General features: G+C 49.8%; 1 protein-coding gene and 1 pseudogene across 2 annotated transcripts in view; one reads left to right on the forward strand and one right to left on the reverse strand.

Moving 5' to 3' along the window:
• Window positions 1-18567, reverse strand: part of C1H18orf32 (chromosome 1 C18orf32 homolog) — a 47916-nt gene extending 29349 nt beyond the window's left edge. The window contains exons 1-2 of one of the 2 annotated variants that reach the window (XM_063959160.1): window positions 18462-18567; window positions 4365-4554 (exon numbers count right to left, since the gene is read on the reverse strand). In XM_063959160.1, coding sequence (XP_063815230.1) covers window positions 4365-4544 — 180 coding nt within the window. In that variant the 5' untranslated portion in view covers window positions 4545-4554; window positions 18462-18567. Of the gene's footprint in view, window positions 1-4364; window positions 4555-18047; window positions 18116-18461 lie in introns of those variants that run through there. The other variant, XM_063959171.1, reaches the window with a different exon arrangement.
• LOC134937098 (5S ribosomal RNA) lies at window positions 2611-2729 on the forward strand (annotated as a pseudogene).
• Window positions 18568-19879: the final 1312 nt, after the last annotated feature.

A 19879-nucleotide genomic window follows, 5' to 3' on the forward strand; every position in this document is an offset into this window, starting at 1 on the left:
GCAGGGGAGAGACAGGGAGCTTCCCTCCAACGGAGCTGTGAGGGAAAATGGCGCCAGTGTGCTGAGGAGATAGGCTCCGCCCCTTTTTCGCGGACTTTTCTCCTGCTTTTTTATAGATTCTGGCAGGGGTTAAATGCATCCATATAGCCCAGGAGCTATATGTGATGCATTTTTTTTGCCATCCAAGGTGTTTTTATTGCGTCTCAGGGCGCCCTCCCCAGCGCCCTGCACCCTCAGTGACCGAAGTGTGAAGTGTGCTGAGAGCAATGGCGCACAGCTGCAGTGCTGTGCGCTACCTTATTGAAGACAGGACGTCTTCTGCCGCCGATTTTCCGGACCTCTTCTGCCTTCTGGCTCTGTAAGGGGGCCGGCGGCGCGGCTCTGGGACCCATCCAAGCTGGGCCTGTGATCGTCCCTCTGGAGCTAATGTCCAGTAGCCTAAGAAGCCCAATCCACTCTGCACGCAGGTGAGTTCGCTTCTTCTCCCCTTAGTCCCTCGATGCAGTGAGCCTGTTGTCAGCAGGTCTCACTGAAAATAAAAAACCTAATCTAAAACTTTCACTAAGAAGCTCAGGAGAGCCCCTAGTGTGCACCCTTCTCGTTCGGGCACAGAGATCTAACTGAGGCTTGGAGGAGGCTCATAGGGGGAGGAGCCAGTGCACACCAGATAGTCCTAAAGCTTTCTTTAGATGTGCCCAGTCTCCTGCGGAGCCGCTATTCCCCATGGTCCTTACGGAGTCCCCAGCATCCACTTAGGACGTTAGAGAAACAATATATAATACATGCGGTGGATTTAGTGGAAGCCGGGGAAGACTTTTGTTCATGGGAACTAGCTGTATGGTGCAGCTTTTTTCCTCTACCCCTGCCTCTGGCAAGAAAGGACGCAACTCTGACCTTCTTGCTCCTCTGAGAACGAAAGGACTGCATTTGGTAATACGGTGCTTTCTTAGGCTGTGGAGGGACATAAGGCAAGAAATTTGACTTCGTAGCTGTGGAAACTAGGTCCGAGAGACCGTCCCCAAACAATTCCTCACCCTTATAAGGTAAAACCTCCATGTGTTTTTTAGAGTCGGTATCCCCTGTCCATTGCAGAGTCCATAAGACCCTTCTGGCAGAAATGGACATTGCGTTTACTCTAGAGCCCAGCAGGCAAATGTCCCTCTGGGCATCCCGCATATATAGGACAGCGTCCTTGATATGTGCCAGGGTCAGTAGAACAGTGTCCCTGTCCAGGGTATCTATCTCCTCAGACAGAGTATCTGTCCATGCTGCTACAGCACTACACATGCAGGCCGAAGCAATTGCTGGCCTCAGCAGTGTGCCAGAATGTGTGTAAACAGACTTCAGGATAGCTTCCTGCTTTCTATCCGCAGGATCCTTTAGGGCGGCCGTATCCTGAGACGGCAGGGCCACCTTCTTAGACAAGCGTGTCAACGCCTTGTCTACCCTAGGGGAGGATTCCCAGCGTAACCTGTCCGTTGGCGGGAAAGGATACGCCATCAGCAATCTCTTGGAAACTATCACCTTCCTGTCAGGGGAATCCCACGCTTTTTCACATAATTAATTTAATTCATGTGAAGGGGGAAAAGTCACTTCATGCTTTTTCTCCCCATACATATAAATCCTCTTGTCAGGGACAGGATTTTCCTCAGAAATGTGTAATACATCCTTCATTGCTACAATCATGTAGCGGATGGCTTTAGTCATTTTAGGCTGCAACTTTGCCTCATCGTCATCGACACTGGAGTCCGATTCCGTGTCGACATCTGTGTCAACTATCTGTGATAGTGTGCGCTTTTGAGACCCTGACGGCCTCTGCGCTGTAGGATCAGGCATGGGTTGAGACCCTGACTGTCCCATGGTTACAGTTTTATCCAATCTGTTATGCAAGGAGTTTACATTATCATTTAACACCTTCCACATATCCATCCAATCAGGTGTCGGCACCGTCGGCGGCGACACCACACTCAGCTGCACTTGTTCTGCCTCCACGTATCCTTTCTCATAAAACATGTCGACACAGGCGTACCGACACACAGCACACACACAGGGAATGCTCTGACTGAGGACAGGACCCCACAAAGGCTTTTGGGGAGACAGAGAGAGAGTATGCCAGCACACACCCCAGCGCTATATAACCCAGGGATTACACTGTACCTTAGTGTTTACCCTGTAGCTGCTGTTAAATATATTTCTGCGCCTAAATTTATGTGCCCCCCCTCTCTTTTTACCCTCTATTGCACCTGTATACCGCAGGGGAGAGCCTGGGGACCGTCCTTCAAACATATTTATGCTTGGATGTTTACTAATTTTGTTGGCATGTCCTCAGTGTAACAAAGGGTTTATCTTTGCCTTATCAAACGATAAAAACCCATTCTTAATGATGTTGCACAGCACAAAAAGCAACATACAGGCGGTTCCTGTTGGCAAAACTCATTGACCATATGATTTAAACCTCCGTATACCTATACATTTGGGGTACAATTTGGTGCAATGACGGTCAAACATATGTTTCTCTATTAAGAGATCATCTGCCCATCATAACAACCAGGCTTATGGTGTACCTAATAGCTGCATACCAGCTGCAGGGTTTTGCCTTATCAACCTTAAATCTACTACCATACCACACCGCACATGCCCAATCTCGTCTGATCTTGGAAGCAACACGGTGTTGGGCCTGGTCAGTACTTAGGTGGTTGACCACTAAGGAATACCAGGTGTTGTAGGTTTTTCTGATGGCAATACATCGGCTATTGCACTAACCTTAGAAATCAATACCTGGAGGGCTTGGTATTTTTTTGCCTTATTTATTCATCTATATATTCACAGTCTTAGTTTCAAACCGATGGTTTACATTGTTTAACCATATTTTTAAACACAGTAAGAAATTCTGGTGTACTCTTATTTTACTTTAATATAATTAAAGGTTACGTTTTAATTTTCTCATATTCACATTATTACGCATAAATTAAACTAACATTGTTTCCAAGAGTGAGTGCTCCCAACAAAGGTCACTTTTTCTTTACTTTTCTTCCCTTTATTACCTAATACATCTGCCCCTCAGTGACACGGGCCACCACAGATGTTGAGAGATCAGGGGGTATATTTACTGAAGTGCAAGTTTTCCGATGTACCGATGTTGCCCATAGCAACCAAGCAGATTCTATTTAAGATTTAATTAGCACTTTCTAGAAGATAGTAGCTAGAATATGATTTGGTTGCCATGGGCAACACCTCCACTTCTGAAAAGCTGCACTTTAGTAAATATACCCCCGGGAGAGGTTAGGTAGTTTTAGGTATCAACCACATGAGATGATAAAGAAACTACAAGAGCCGGTGAGTTCTCCAGGAGAGGTGGTGTAGATAGAGAAAAGCAGAGGTCCTAAGACTGAGCCTTGCGGTCTCTAATTGATAGGGGAAGCGAAGAGGAAGTGGATACAGAGAAACACTGACCGAGCGATGTGATAAGAAGGAGAAGAACCAGGAAAGGAAAATGTCCTGAAGACCTGGGGAGTGTAGTGTTCATATAAGGAGAGAGATCCAGTAGAATAAGAAGTAATGGGCATTGGACTCAGCAGTAACCAGATCATTCACCACCTTAATTAGTGCTCTCTGTGGAGTGTTTGGAGCAAACGCCGGATTCAAGTGGGTCTAGTAGGTAGTGTGAGGCGACCGCAGGAAAGTCTCCAGTAACTATGGGGTCAATTCTATTCGGCAACTAAAGAATAGCGCCGGGAATTAGCTCCCGACGCTATTCAATTCAGCTAAAGTTAAGTCGGCGATGTCCCGTTCTCGCCGACTTAACAGGTAGTTTTGTCGGGAGAACGGGCATTCTCCGACTTAACTACCCGGCGCGAGGCTGATTCCCGACAGAATCAGCCTCGCGCCGGCCGCGAGGCAGCACTTTTGTCGGGTTTATTCTCTCATCCCCCGGGGATGAGAGAAGAATTCCCGACAATTGCGGGCAACTAGTAGCAGAATTGAATAGCGTCGGGAGCTAATTCCCGGCGCTATTCTTTAGTTGCCGAATAGAATTGACCCCTTAGAGGGGGATGGAAGCCGAGCACTGGGGCTGTAATTAGAGAGAACGTTTGGCTCATAATTTTTCTCTTGGAATAAGGGAGAGATGTATCAACGGCCTTCTGCCTATCATTAATGGAACATACTTGATAATGCTAGCCAGAAACAGACGGGTTGCTATGGGCAACCTCTTTAATCCCTCTCACTGTTGGTTGAGTTTGGGATTAGTACAGCAGACAGGTCTCAGCTGATGTGTGAGGGTATAAGAGGAGAGATATGAGACTAGAAGCAGGATAGAGAGGTACTGGTACACTCTGTAACTAGTACACACAGCATATACATACCTCACTGCTGCCATTACACTCTGCCTTCTCCTTGCTGGCGGAGGCCGGAGCGCTCTGTACACATTTCTTTGGCCAGATTCGGTTGATAAATGGAGATATGAAAGGGTACACGATGGGCTCCAAGAACTTCTTGTAGACCCACAGGAGGACTGGAATGACAATGCAGGGGATACACACCATGGCTGCTGGTCTGCAGGGAAAAGCACATTGTAAAAACTAATCTTGACAGCCAACTGGGGACATTTACAAAAACAGCTGGATTTGTTTGTGGCATCACCTTTTAGTAGAAGGGGGGGAAAAAAACACAGGATAAGAGTTTGGGGTTTGTTTTCTTCACCGAAAATGTATAAATGATTGGAGAAAAATGTACTAATAGACCCTACACACTGGGCGATATGAGTGAAAGATATGAACGATCTTGTTCATTAATGAACGAGATACCGTTCATATCGTTCAGTGTGGAGGCACCAATGATGAACGATGCGCGGCCCGCACTCATTTATCGCTGGTGCCCCGTTGCTTGTGCGTGTAGGCCAATATGGACGATCTCGTCCATATTTGCCTGCACTGCTATGGAGCCGGGTGACGGGGGAGTGAAGAAACTTCACTCTTCCCCCCGTCACCTCCCCCCCGCCGCCGGGTCGCCCATCGGCGGATCACGCAATGTGTAGGGTCCTTAACACTGCTACAATTTTTTAGTAAGTTCAATAATAAAGAGTGAAGGAACGGATCAGCAAATCCCGTGTATAGTAATAGACACTCTATAGTCAGAGTATTTTTTGTACTGTTTATAGGTTACATCACATGTTCATTTACGTAACCTGTTTTCCTTAGTAACTCCCCATGTCTGTGGACGGAAGAGAAAATAAGATTTTACTTACCGATAAATCTATTTCTCGGAGTCCGTAGTGGATGCTGGGGTTCCTGAAAGGACCATGGGGAATAGCGGCTCCGCAGGAGACAGGGCACAAAAAGTAAAGCTTTTCCAGATCAGGTGGTGTGCACTGGCTCCTCCCCCTATGACCCTCCTCCAGACTCCAGTTAGGTACTGTGCCCGGACGAGCGTACACAATAAGGGAGGATTTTGAATCCCGGGTAAGACTCATACCAGCCACACCAATCACACCGTACAACTTGTGATCTAAACCCAGTTAACAGTATGATAACAGCGGAGCCTCTGAAAGATGGCTTCCTTCAACAATAACCCGAATTTGTTAACAATAACTATGTACAATTATTGCAGATAATCCGCACTTGGGATGGGCGCCCAGCATCCACTACGGACTCCGAGAAATAGATTTATCGGTAAGTAAAATCTTATTTTCTCTATCGTCCTAGTGGATGCTGGGGTTCCTGAAAGGACCATGGGGATTATACCAAAGCTCCCAAACGGGCGGGAGAGTGCGGATGACTCTGCAGCACCGAATGAGAGAACTCCAGGTCCTCCTTAGCCAGAGTATCAAATTTGTAAAATTTTACAAACGTGTTCTCCCCTGACCACGTAGCTGCTCGGCAAAGTTGTAATGCCGAGACCCCTCCTTCCTTGTGGAGTGGGCCTTTACAGATTTAGGCTGTGGCAGGCCTGCCACAGAATGTGCAAGTTGGATTGTGCTACAGATCCAACGAGCAATCGTCTGCTTAGACGCAGGAGCACCCATCTTGTTGGGTGCATACAATATAAACAACGAGTCAGATTTTCTGACTCCAGCTGTCCTTGCAATATATATTTTTAATGCTCTGACAACGTCCAGTAACTTGGAGTCCTCCAAGTCACTTGTAGCCGCAGGCACTACAATAGGCTGGTTCAGATGAAATGCTGACACCACCTTAGGGAGAAAATGCGGACGAGTCCGCAGTTCTGCCCTGTCCGAATGGAAAATCAGATATGGGCTTTTGTAAGATAAAGCTGCCAGTTCTGACACTCTCCTGGCCGAAGCCAGGGCTAGAAGCATGGTCACTTTCCATGTGAGATATTTCAAATCCACCTTTTTTAGTGGTTCAAACCAATGAGATTTTAGAAAGTCCAAAACCACATTGAGATCCCACGGTGCCACTGGAGGCACCACAGGAGGCTGTATATGCAGCACTCCCTTAACAAAGGTCTGGACTTCAGGGACTGAAGCCAATTCTTTTTGAAAGAAAATCGACAGGGCCGAAATTTGAACCTTAATAGATCCCAATTTGAGACCCATAGACAATCCTGATTGCAGGAAATGTAGGAATCGACCCAGTTGAAATTCCTCCGTCGGAGCACTCCGATCTTCGCACCACGCAACATATTTTCGCCAAATTCGGTGATAATGTTGCACGGTTACTTCCTTCCTTGCTTTAATCAAAGTATGAATGACTTCTTCCGGCATGCCTTTTTCCTTTAGGATCCGGCGTTCAACCGCCATGCCGTCAAACGCAGCCGCGGTAAGTCTTGAAACAGACAGGGACCCTGCTGAAGCAAGTCCCTCCTTAGAGGTAGAGGCCACGGATCTTCCGTGATCATCTCTTGAAGTTCCGGGTACCAAGTCCTTCTTGGCCAATCCGGAACCACTAGTATCGTTCTTACGCCTCTTTGCCGTATAATTCTCAATACTTTTGGTATGAGAGGCAGAGGAGGAAACACATACACCGACTGGTACACCCAAGGCGTTACCAGCGCGTCCACAGCTATTGCCTGCGGATCTCTTGACCTGGCGCAATACCTGTCCAGTTTTTTGTTGAGGCGAGACGCCATCATGTCCACCATTGGTCTTTCCCAACGGGTTACCAGCATGTGGAAGACTTCTGGATGAAGTCCCCACTCTCCCGGGTGAAGATCGTGTCTGCTGAGGAAGTCTGCTTCCCAGTTGTCCACTCCCGGGATGAACACTGCTGACAGTGCTATCACATGATTCTCTGCCCAGCGAAGAATCCTTGCAGCTTCTGCCATTGCACTCCTGCTTCTTGTGCCGCCCTGTCTGTTCACATGGGCGACTGCCGTGATGTTGTCCGACTGGATCAACACCGGTTTTCCCTGAAGCAGAGGTTCTGCCTGGCTTAGAGCATTGTAGATTGCTCTTAGTTCCAGAATGTTTATGTGAAGAGACGTTTCCAGGCTCGTCCATACTCCCTGGAAGTTTCTTCCTTGTGTGACTGCTCCCCAGCCTCTCAGGCTGGCGTCCGTGGTCACCAGGATCCAATCCTGTATGCCGAATCTGCGGCCCTCCAATAGATGAGCACTCTGCAACCACCACAGAAGAGACACCCTTGTCCTTGGAGACAGGGTTATCCGCAGGTGCATCTGAAGATGCGACCCTGACCATTTGTCCAACAGATCCCTTTGGAAAATTCTTGCGTGGAATCTGCCGAATGGAATTGCTTCATAAGAAGCCACCATTTTTCCCAGGACTCTTGTGCATTGATGTACAGACACCTTTCCTGGTTTTAGGAGGTTCCTGACAAGCTCGGATAACTCCTTGGCTTTTTCCTCCGGGAGAAAAACCTTTTTCTGAACCGTGTCCAGAATCATCCCTAGGAACAGCAGACGAGTTGTCGGCATTAACTGGGATTTTGGAATATTCAGAATCCACCCGTGCTGTTTTAGCACTTCTTGAGACAGTGCTAATCCCATCTCTAGCTGTTCTCTGGACCTTGCTCTTATTAGGAGATCGTCCAAGTATGGGATAATTAATATGCCTTTTCTTCGAAGAAGAATCATCATCTCGGCCATTACCTTTGTAAAGACCTGAGGTGCCGTGGACAATCCGAACGGCAGCGTCTGAAACTGATAGTGACAGTTTTGTACAACGAACCTGAGGTACCCCTGGTGTGAGGGGTAAATTGGAACGTGGAGATACGCATCCTTGATGTCCAAGGATACCATAAAATCCCCCTCTTCCAGGTTCGCTATCACTGCTCTGAGTGACTCCATTTTGAACTTGAACTTCTTTATGTACAGGTTCAAGGACTTCAGATTTAGAATAGGCCTTACCGAGCCATCCGGCTTCGGTACCACAAAAAGAGTGGAATAATACCCCTTCCCTTGTTGTAGAAGAGGTACCTTGACTATCACCTGCTGAGAGTACAGCTTGTGAATGGCTTCCAAAACCGTCTCCCTTTCGGAGGGGGACGTTGGTAAAGCAGACTTCAGGAAACGGCGAGGTGGATCTGTCTCTAATTCCAACCTGTACCCCTGAGATATTATCTGCAGGATCCAGGGATCTACTTGCGAGTGAGCCCACTGCGCGCTGTAATTTTTGAGACGACCGCCCACCGTCCCCGAGTCCGCTTGAGAAGCCCCAGCGTCATGCTGAGGCTTTTGTAGAAGCCGGGGAGGGCTTCTGTTCCTGGGAAGGAGCTGCCTGTTGCTGTCTCTTCCCTCGACCTCTGCCTCGTGGCAGATATGAATAGCCCTTTGCTCTCTTATTTTTAAAGGAACGAAAGGGCTGCGGTTGAAAAGTCGGTGCCTTTTTCTGTTGGGGAGTGACTTGAGGTAGAAAGGTGGATTTCCCGGCTGTAGCCGTGGCCACCAAATCTGATAGACCGACTCCAAATAACTCCTCCCCTTTATACGGCAAAACTTCCATATGCCGTTTTGAATCCGCATCGCCTGTCCACTGTCGCGTCCATAAAGCTCTTCTGGCCGAAATGGACATAGCACTTACCCGTGATGCCAGTGTGCAGATATCCCTCTGTGCATCACGCATATAAAGAAATGCATCCTTTATTTGTTCTAACGACAGTAAAATATTGTCCCTGTCCAGGGTATCAATATTTTCAATCAGGGACTCTGACCAAACTACCCCAGCACTGCACATCCAGGCAGTCGCTATAGCTGGTCGTAGTATAACACCTGCATGTGTGTATATACTTTTTTGGATATTTTCCATCCTCCTATCTGATGGATCTTTAAGTGCGGCCGTCTCAGGAGAGGGTAACGCCACTTGTTTAGATAAGCGTGTTAGCGCCTTGTCCACCCTAGGAGATGTTTCCCAGCGCTCCCTAACCTCTGGCGGGAAAGGGTATAATGCCAATAATTTCTTTGAAATTATCAGCTTTTTATCAGGAGCAACCCACGCTTCATTACACACGTCATTTAATTCTTCTGATTCAGGAAAAACTATAGGTAGTTTTTTCACACCCCACATAATACCCTGTTTAGTGGTACCTGTAGTATCAGCTAAATGTAACGCCTCCTTCATTGCCAAAATCATATAACGTGTGGCCCTACTGGAAAATACGGTTGATTCGTCACCGTCACCACTGGAGTCAGTGCCTGTGTCTGGGTCTGTGTCGACCGACTGAGGCAAAGGGCGTTTTACAGCCCCTGACGGTGTTTGAGTCGCCTGGACAGGCACTAATTGATTGTCCGGCCGTCTCATGTCGTCAAACGACTGCTTTAGCGTGTTGACACTATCCCGTAGTTCCATAAATAAAGGCATCCATTCTGGTGTCGACTCCCTAGGGGATGACATCCTCATATTTGGCAATTGCTCCGCCTCCACACCAATATCGTCCTCATACATGTCGACACACACGTACCGACACACAGCAGACACACAGGGAATGCTCCTAACGAAGACAGGACCCACTAGCCCTTTGGGGAGACAGAGGGAGAGTTTGCCAGCACACACCAAAAGCGCTATATATAACAGGGATAGCCTTATAATAAGTGCTCCCTTATAGCTGCTTTATATATATATAAAAATATCGCCATAAATTTGCCCCCCCTCTCTGTTTTACCCTGCTTCTGTAGTGCAGTGCAGGGGAGAGACCTGGGAGCCGTCCTGACCAGCGGAGCTGTGAGAGGAAATGTCGCCGTGTGCTGAGGAGATAGGCCCCGCCCCTTTTTTGGCGGGCTCGTCTCCCGCTATTTAGTGAATCCAGGCAGGGGTTAAATATCTCCATATAGCCTCTGGGGGCTATATGTGAGGTATTTTTAGCCTTTATATAGGTTACATTTGCCTCCCAGGGCGCCCCCCCCAGCGCCCTGCACCCTCAGTGACTGCGTGTGAAGTGTGCTGAGAGGAAAATGGCGCACAGCTGCAGTGCTGTGCGCTACCTTTAGAAGACTGCAGGAGTCTTCAGCCGCCGATTTTGGACCTCTTCTGACTTCAGCATCTGCAAGGGGGCCGGCGGCGCGGCTCCGGTGACCATCCAGGCTGTACCTGTGATCGTCCCTCTGGAGCTGATGTCCAGTAGCCAAGAAGCCAATCCATCCTGCACGCAGGTGAGTTCACTTCTTCTCCCCTCAGTCCCTCGTTGCAGTGATCCTGTTGCCAGCAGGACTCACTGTAAAATAAAAAACCTAAGCTAAACTTTTTCTAAGCAGCTCTTTAGGAGAGCCACCTAGATTGCACCCTTCTCGGCCGGGCACAAAAATCTAACTGGAGTCTGGAGGAGGGTCATAGGGGGAGGAGCCAGTGCACACCACCTGATCTGGAAAAGCTTTACTTTTTGTGCCCTGTCTCCTGCGGAGCCGCTATTCCCCATGGTCCTTTCAGGAACCCCAGCATCCACTAGGACGATAGAGAAACTGCAGTGATACGGATTCCACACTAGATGGCATCACTACCCTTAAACACACTGAACCAGAGCCAGGGCAACAAATACAGACCCCACTGTGACAGCTTAGCCGGAAACACAGCTGATCGGTACCAGAAAAACACTGCAATTCTTAAAACACCCTCAAAGCACAGTGAAACCCTATGGAACTCCAGGTCAGACCCCATACTGCCTACAGACATGGAGGGTTATTCGGAGACGGACGCAGATTGCTGCATAAGCAGCCTTGGAAGAGCAACATTGATAACAGAAGGAAAACTTTAAACCCATCTTGCAATGTAAAATAAGAATTTACTTACCGATAATTCTATTTCTCGGAGTCCGTAGTGGATGCTGGGGTTCCTGAAAGGACCATGGGGAATAGCGGCTCCGCAGGAGACAGGGCACAAAAGTAAAGCTTTTACAGGTCAGGTGGTGTGCACTGGCTCCTCCCCCCATGACCCTCCTCCAGACTCCAGTTAGGTACTGTGCCCGGACGAGCGTACACAATAAGGGAGGATTTTGAATCCCGGGTAAGACTCATACCAGCCACACCAATCACACCGTACAACTTGTGATCTAAACCCAGTTAACAGTATGATAACAGAGGAGCCTCTGAAAGATGGCTTCCTAAACAATAACCCGAATTAGTTAACAATAACTATGTACAAGTATTGCAGATAATCCGCACTTGGGATGGGCGCCCAGCATCCACTACGGACTCCGAGAAATAGAATTATCGGTAAGTAAATTCTTATTTTCTCTATCGTCCTAAGTGGATGCTGGGGTTCCTGAAAGGACCATGGGGATTATACCAAAGCTCCCAAACGGGCGGGAGAGTGCGGATGACTCTGCAGCACCGAATGAGAGAACTCCAGGTCCTCCTTTGCCAGGGTATCAAATTTGCAAAAATTTACAAACGTGTTCTCCCCTGACCACGTAGCTGCTCGGCAGAGTTGTAATGCCGAGACCCCTCGGGCAGCCGCCCAAGATGAGCCCACCTTCCTTGCGGAATGGGCCTTAACAGATTTAGGCTGTGGCAGGCCTGCCACAGAATGTACAAGTTGAATTTTGTTACAAATCCAACGAGCAATCGACTGCTTAGAAGCAGGTGCACCCAACTTGTTGGGTGCATACAGTATAAACAGCGAGTCAGATTTTCTGACTCCAGCCGTCCTTTAAATGTATATTTTTAAGGCTCTGACAACGTCCAACAACTTGGAGTCCTTCAAGTCGTCTGTAGCCGCAGGCACTACAATAGGCTGGTTCAGGTGAAACGCTGATACCACCTTAGGGAGAAAATGCGGACGCGTCCGCAGCTCTGCCCTATGTCGAATGGAAAATTAAATAAGTGCTTTTATAAAACAAAGCCGCCAGTTCAGATACTCTCCCGGCCGAAGCCAGGGCCAGTAACATAGTCACTTTCCATGTGAGATATTTCAAATCCACATTCTTTAGTGGTTCAAACCAATTGGATTTGAGGAAATCTAAAACTACATTTAGATCCCACGGTGCCACCTTAGGCACCACAGGAGGCTGTATATGCAGTACTCCTTTGATAAAAATCTGGACCTCAGGGACCGAGGCCAATTCTTTTTGGAAGAATATTGATAGGGCCGAAATTTGAACCTTAATAGATCCCAATTTGAGACCCAAAGACAATCCTGATTGCAGGAAATGTAGGAAAACGACCCAGTTGAAATTCCTCCATCGGAGCACTCCGCTGCTCGCACCACGCAACATATTTTCGCCCAATACGGCGATAAAGCTTCGCGGTGACTTCCTACCTTGCCTTTATCAAGGTAGGAATGACTTCTTCTGGAATGCCTTTTCCTTTTAGGATCTGGCATTCAAACGCCATGCCGTCAAACGCAGCCGCGGTAAGTCTTGAAAAAGACAAGGACCCTGCTGAAGCAGGTCCCTTCTCAGAAGTAGAGGCCACGGATCGTCCGTGATCATCTCTTGAAGTTCCGGGTACCAAGTCCTTCTTGGCCAATCCGGAGCCACTAGTCTTACTCCTCTTTGCCGTATAATCCTCAATACCTTTGGTATGAGAGGCAGAGGAGGAAACACATATACCGACTGGTACACCCAAGGTGTTACCAGCGCGTCCACAGCTATTGCCTGCGGATCTCTTGACCTGGCGCAATACCTGTCCAGTGTTTTGTTGAGGCGAGACGCCATCATGTCCACCATTGGTTTTACCCAACGGTTTAATAGCATGTGGAAAACTTCTGGATGAAGTCCCCACTCTCCCGGGTGAAGGTCGTGTCTGCTGAGGAAGTCTGCTTCCCAGTTGTCCACGCCCGGGATGAATACTGCTGACAGTGCTATCACGTGATTCTCCGCCCAGCGAAGGATCCTGGCAGCTTCTGCCATTGCCCTCCTGCTTCTTGTGCCGCCCTGTCTGTTTACATGGGCGACTGCCGTGATGTTGTCCGACTGGATCAACACCGGTCTTCCTTGAAGCAGAGGTTCCGCCTGGCTTAGAGCATTGTAGATTGCTCTTAGTTCCAGAATGCTTATGTGAAGAGACTTTTTCAGGCTCGACCACACTCCCTGGAAATTTTTTCCCTGTGTGACTGCTCCCCAGCCTCTCAGGCTGGCATCCGTGGTCACCAGGATCCAATCCTGCATGCCGAATCTGCGGCCCTCCAATAGATGAGCCTCCTGCAACCACCACAGAAGGGATACCCTTGTCCTCGGCGACAGGGTTATCCGCAGGTGCATCTGAAGATGCGACCCTGACCATTTGTCCAGCAGCTCCCTTTGCATGGAATCTGCCGAAAGGGATTGCTTCGTAAGAAGCTACCATTTTTTCCCAGGACTCTTGTGCATTGATGTACAGACACCTTTCCTGGTTTTAGGAGGTTCCTGACCAGGTCAGATAACTCCTTGGCTTTTTCTTCGGGAAGAAAAACCTTTTTCTGAACTGTGTCCAGAATCATCCCCAGGAACAGCAGACGAGTTGTCGGCATTAATTGGGATTTTGGAATATTCAGAATCCATCCGTGCTGCTTTAGCACCTCTTGAGATAGTGCTAAACCCATCTCTAGCTGTTCTCTGGACCTTGCCCTTATTAGGAGATCGTCCAAGTATGGGATAATTAATACGCCTTTTCTTCGAAGAAGAAATATTATCTCGGCCATTACCTTTGTAAAGACCCGAGGTGCCGTGGACAAACCAAACGGCAGCGTCTGAAACTGATAGTGACAGTTTTGTACAACGAACCTGAGGTACCCCTGGTGTGAGGGGTAATTGGAACGTGGAGATACGCATCCTTGATGTCCAAGGATACCATAAAGTCCCCTTCTTCCAGGTTCGCTATCACTGCTCTGAGTGACTCCATCTTGAACTTGAACTTCTTTATGTACAGGTTCAAGGACTTCAGATTTAGAATAGGCCTTACCGAGCCATCCGGCTTCGGTACCACAAAAAGAGTGGAATAATACCCCTTCCCTTGTTGTAGAAGAGGTACCTTGACTATCACCTGCTGAGAATACAGCTTGTGAATGGCTTCCAAAACCGTCTCCCTTTCTGAGGGGGACGTTGGTAAAGCAGACTTCAGGAAACGGCGAGGTGGCTCTGTCTCTAATTTCAACCTGTACCCCTGAGATATTATCTGCAGGATCCAGGGATTTACCTGCGAGTGAGCCCACTGCGCGCTGTAATTTTTGAGACGACCGCCTACCGCCCCCGAGTCCGCTTGCGAAGCCCCAGCGTCATGCTGAGGCTTTTGTAGAAGCCGGGGAGGGCTTCTGTTCCTGGGAAGGAGCTGCCTGTTGCTGTCTCTTCCCTCGTCCTCTGCCTCGTGGCAGATATGAATAGCCCTTTGCTCTCTTATTTTTAAAGGAACGAAAGGGCTGCGGTTGAAAGGTCGGTGCCTTTTTCTGTTGGAGAGTGACTTGAGGTAGAAAGGTGGATTTCCCGGCCGTAGCCGTGGCCACCAAATCCGATAGACCGACCCCAAATAACTCCTCTACGCATCGCCTGTCCACTGTCGTGTCCATAAAGCTCTTCTGTCCGAAATGGACATAGCACTTACCCGTGATGCCAGTGTGCAGATATCTCTCTGTGCATCACGCATATAAAGAAATGCATCCTTTATTTGTTCTAACGACAGTAAAATATTGTCCCTGTCCAGGGTATCAATATTTTCGATCAGGGACTCTGACCAAACTACCCCAGCACTGCACATCCAGGCAGTCGCAATAGCTGGTCGTAGTATAACACCTGCATGTGTGTATATACCTTTTTGGATATTTTCCATCCTCCTATCTGATGGATCTTTAAGTGCGGCCGTCTCAGGAGAGGGTAACGCCACTTGTTTTGATAAGCGTGTTAGCGCTTTGTCCACCCTAGGAGGTGTTTCCCAGCGCTCCCTAACCTCTGGCGGGAAAGGGTATAAAGCCAATAACTTCTTTGAAATTAGCAGTTTTTTATCGGGGCACCCCACGCTTCATCACACACGTCATTTAATTCTTCTGATTCGGTAAAAACTACTGGTAGTTTTTTCACACCCCACATAATACCCTGTTTAGTGGTACCTGTAGTATCAGCTAAATGTAACATCTCCTTTATTGCCAAAATCATATAACGTGTGGCCCTACTGGAAAATACGGTTGATTCGTCACCTTCACCACCGGAATCAGTGCCTGTGTCTGGGTCTGTGTCGACCGACTGAGGCAAGGGGCGTTTTACAGCCCCTGACGGTGTTTGAGGCGCCTGGACAGGCACTAATTGAGTGTCCGGCCGCCTCATGTCGGCAAACGACTGCTTAAGCGAGTTGACGCTATCCCGTAATTCCACAAATAAAGGCATCCATTCTGGTGTCGACCCCCTAGGAGGTGACATCCTCATATTTGGCAATTGCTCCGCCTCCACACCAATAACGTCCTCATACATGTCGACACACACGTACCGACACACAGCAGACACACAGGGAATGCTCTATACGAAGACAGGACCCACTAGCCCTTTGGGGAGACAGAGGGAGAGTCTGCCAGCACACACCAAAAAGCGCTATATATGACAGGGATAGCCTTATGATTAAGTGCTCCCTTATAGCTGCTTTTATATTAATATATATATAGCCATTTATTTTGCCCCCCCTCTCTGTTATACCCTGTTTCTGTAGTGCAGTGCAGGGGAGAGACCTGGGAGCCTTCCTGACCAGCGGAGCTGTGACAGAAAATGGCGCCGTGTGCTGAGGAGATAGGCCCCGCCCCTTTTCCGGCGGGCTCGTCTCCCGCTATTTAGTACATTTAGGCAGGGGTAAATATCTCCATATAGCCTCTGGGGCTATATGTGAGGTATTTTTAGCCTTTTTAAAGGTTTTCATTTGCCTCCCAGGGCGCTCCCCCCCCAGCGCCCTGCACCCTCAGTGACTGCCGTGTGAAGTGTGCTGAGAGGAAAATGGCGCACAGCTGCAGTGCTGTGCGCTACCTTAAGAAGACTGCAGGAGTCTTCAGCCGCCGATTCTGGACCTCTTCTTGCTTCAGCATCTGTGAGGGGGCCGGCGGCGTGGCTCCGGTGACCATCCAGGCTGTACCTGTGATCGTCCCTCTGGAGCTTCATGTCCAGTAGCCAAGAAGCCAATCCATCCTGCACGCAGGTGAGTTCACTTCTTCTCCCCTCTGTCCCTCGTTGCAGTGATCCTGTTGCCAGCAGGAATCACTGTAAAATAAAAAACCTAAGCTAAACTCTCTAAGCAGCTCTTTATGAGAGCCACCTAGAATTGCACCCTTCTCGGCCGGGCACAAAAATCTAACTGGAGTCTGGAGGAGGGTCATGGGGGGAGGAGCCAGTGCACACCACCTGACCTGTAAAAGCTTTACTTTTGTGCCCTGTCTCCTGCGGAGCCGCTATTCCCCATGGTCCTTTCAGGAACCCCAGCATCCACTTAGGACGATAGAGAAAAGTGATTATAAAACTGAGCGGAAGGCTGGGGATCAGGGTTACTGCCAACACCCCGAAACAGAAAAAGACACCAGGCAGCCACCTCCTGGGTGTGTTGGAAGAGCTGCTAATTCATTTTTCAAATGTTGACAGTGATATCCAACTCAATATCTCTATGTGCTGCCAAACGCTGCCGCCCCGCATCTGCACGTCCTGACATACACTGCCGCCCCGCATCTGCACGTCCTGCCAAACGCTGCCGCCCCGCATCTGCACGTCCTGCCATACGCTGCCGCCCCACATCCTGCCATATGCTGCCGCCCCGCATCTGCACGTCCTGCCATACGCTGCCGCCTCGTACCTGCACGTCCTGCCATACGCTGCCGCCTCGCATCTGCACGTCCTGCTATACGCTACTGCCCCGCATCTGCACGTCCTGCCATATGCTGCAGACCCGGATCTCCACGTCCTGCCATACACTGCCACCCGCATCTCCACGTCCTGCCATATGCTGCCTCCCCACATCTCCACGTCCTGCCATACGCTGCCTCCCCACATCTCCACGTCCTGCCATACGCTGCAGCCCAGCATCTCCACGCCCTGCCATATGCTGCAATCTCCACGTCCTGTCATACACTGCCACCCCGCATCTCCACGTTCCTGCCATATGCTGCCACCCCACATCTCCACGCCCTGCCATATGCTGCCACCCCACATCTCCACGCCCTGCCATATGCTGCCACCCCACATCTCCATGTCCTGCCATACACTGCCACCCCACATCTCCACGTCCTGCCATATGCTGCCACCCCACATCTCCATGTCCTGCCATACACTGCCACCCCACATCTCCACGCCATGCCATATGCTGCCACCCCACATCTCCACGTCCTGCCATATGCTCATACCCCACATCCTGCCATACGCTGCCTCCCCGCATCTCCACGTCCTGATATACGCTGCCGCCACCCCACATCTCCATGTCCTACCATACGCTGATGCCTCGCATCTCCACGTCCTACCATACGCTGCCGCCTCGCATCTCCACGTCCTGCCATACGCTGCCACCCCACATCTCCACGTCCTGACATACGCTGCCGCCCCGCATCTGCACGTCCTGGCATACGCTGCCGCCACCCCACATCTCCATGTCCTGTCATACGCTGCTGCCGCCCCACATCATGCCATACGCTGCCACCCCGCAACTCCACATCCTGCCATACACTGCCCAAATACCCCTGGTTGGTTCTAAATCGGAGTGGGGTAATGGACCTTTGACGTCACCAGGTGGCGGAGCCACATCTCCAGGTACGCTCGCCACCCTTTGGGCTCGGTGGCTCGCTCGCTCACCACCGGGTTACTAAAGGTAATAGTTGGTGGCGTGGATAGTAGAATAAATATCCCGCTGGCCTACTCCCTCCCCCTGGTGACGTGGCTCCTCCCCTGACGTCATAGGTCCCTTTGGCCACTTGGATCTAGCATCTACCAAATCCCCCTACTCTTCAATACACTGCAATGTATACTCCTGTCCTGCCATACACTGCACTGCAGCCTCCTGCCCTGTCACACGCCGCCCCGCAACCAGCATTCTCCCGGCCCTGACACCGCCCCATATACAATGTATAACGCAGCGCAGCAGGTGACATGTTACTGTGCTATCCCCCATATAACGCACAGACACGGTACCTTCTTCCGCTCCGTCTCCTCTCACCGTCCGGAACTAGTGACTGTCACTTCCGCATCATCATCATCATCATAGAGGCCGGAGCTGCGCGGCCTGCGAGGCTAGGGTGTGACAGCGCTCCTAGCGGTGACCATACATACTGCATATACAACGTCAGAGGCGGAGGTATGACTGCGCCCCTAGCGGTGATCTCTCATACTACACATACAGCGTCTGAGGCGGAATCGCCATGCAGTCTGGTGACAACCAGGGTGTGGAGAGTACTGGGATGGGATCCTATGGATCACTCTCCAGGACCTTTTGTGGTATGTAGACCAGTGGTTACTGCGACTAATACTATCTGGAGATCCCGGGAACAAGAGCCGGAATACTTTGTAAATCCCCATGGACACAGTTGTGCGATACTTAATGTTTGCACTTTATTTTTATTTTTTATAAAGCACAAGGTGCGTGGCTTCTACACTTCGTGCTGGGGGCATGGAACTTCCCAAACCTTCAGAGCCAAAAGAGCCAATGAGGGGAAAAGAGGATTTTCAGATCCTCCCTTGCCGAAGCTCGGAGGAACCCCTTGAAACCCTGAACCCTGGAGCCAAAAGACTCCTTAGGGGACAAGGGTCTTCAGGCTTCCCACCGTCTCACACTTTGGGGTCGCCCATTTCTCCCCAGGGTTGGCCAAAGCCTGCCCCTTAGAAAAGGTATCTTTGACTCTCCCCAGATGGAGAGAGCCTCTGGAGACTAGGGGAGAGGGCATCCCATAAGGGTCTCACCCAAAACCCTCACAAAACGTGACACACAAGAAAACTCAAAAAGGTGAGGTGAAAGGTGCATATCGGTTTAAAAATTTGAGAGACTGTAATGCGGCCCAGCACACTCTGCAGGGGGAGTGGGGGGGGGGGGGGGGAGGGGGCGGGGGGTGTTCAGATCCAGGCGGACAGGGGAGGCATGAGGGAACATTGCATTTTGCTTTCTCTTCGGCCAGTGTCATCTTCCCAGTGATATTTGGAAAAATGGCGCATGTGCATTAGAGGGGTGGTCTTCAGTCGAGTGCCACCTCTGAAGCTACAGATGGCCTATTTTGATAAAACACCAGGATGAAGGGGGGAATACTACGCTCCACCTGTGGGACTGATGGAGGTTCTGACCACCTTGAAACGTTATATGAGCCCAGAGCACTTCATGAGGGGAGTGAGACTGTGACACAAGGGGGTACCACGGTACTTAGCTCTTGGTCCTGCCCACTACTGTGCTGGAGCTGGTGGCATCCCAAGTGTCATGATCTGGAGTGTTAGAACATCTTATTTACCTTTGCGGTGCCTCTCCAGGCTCACGGTGTCCTCATGCTGCTTGCAGATAGTGCTGGGATCTGTATGTGAGCGCCACTCCCAGCGGGCGCTGAGGTCTGTTCACTCTGCCGCTGCCC

The sequence above is a fragment of the Pseudophryne corroboree genome, chromosome 1 (assembly GCF_028390025.1).
Source record: "Pseudophryne corroboree isolate aPseCor3 chromosome 1, aPseCor3.hap2, whole genome shotgun sequence".
Lineage (NCBI taxonomy): Eukaryota > Metazoa > Chordata > Amphibia > Anura > Myobatrachidae > Pseudophryne > Pseudophryne corroboree.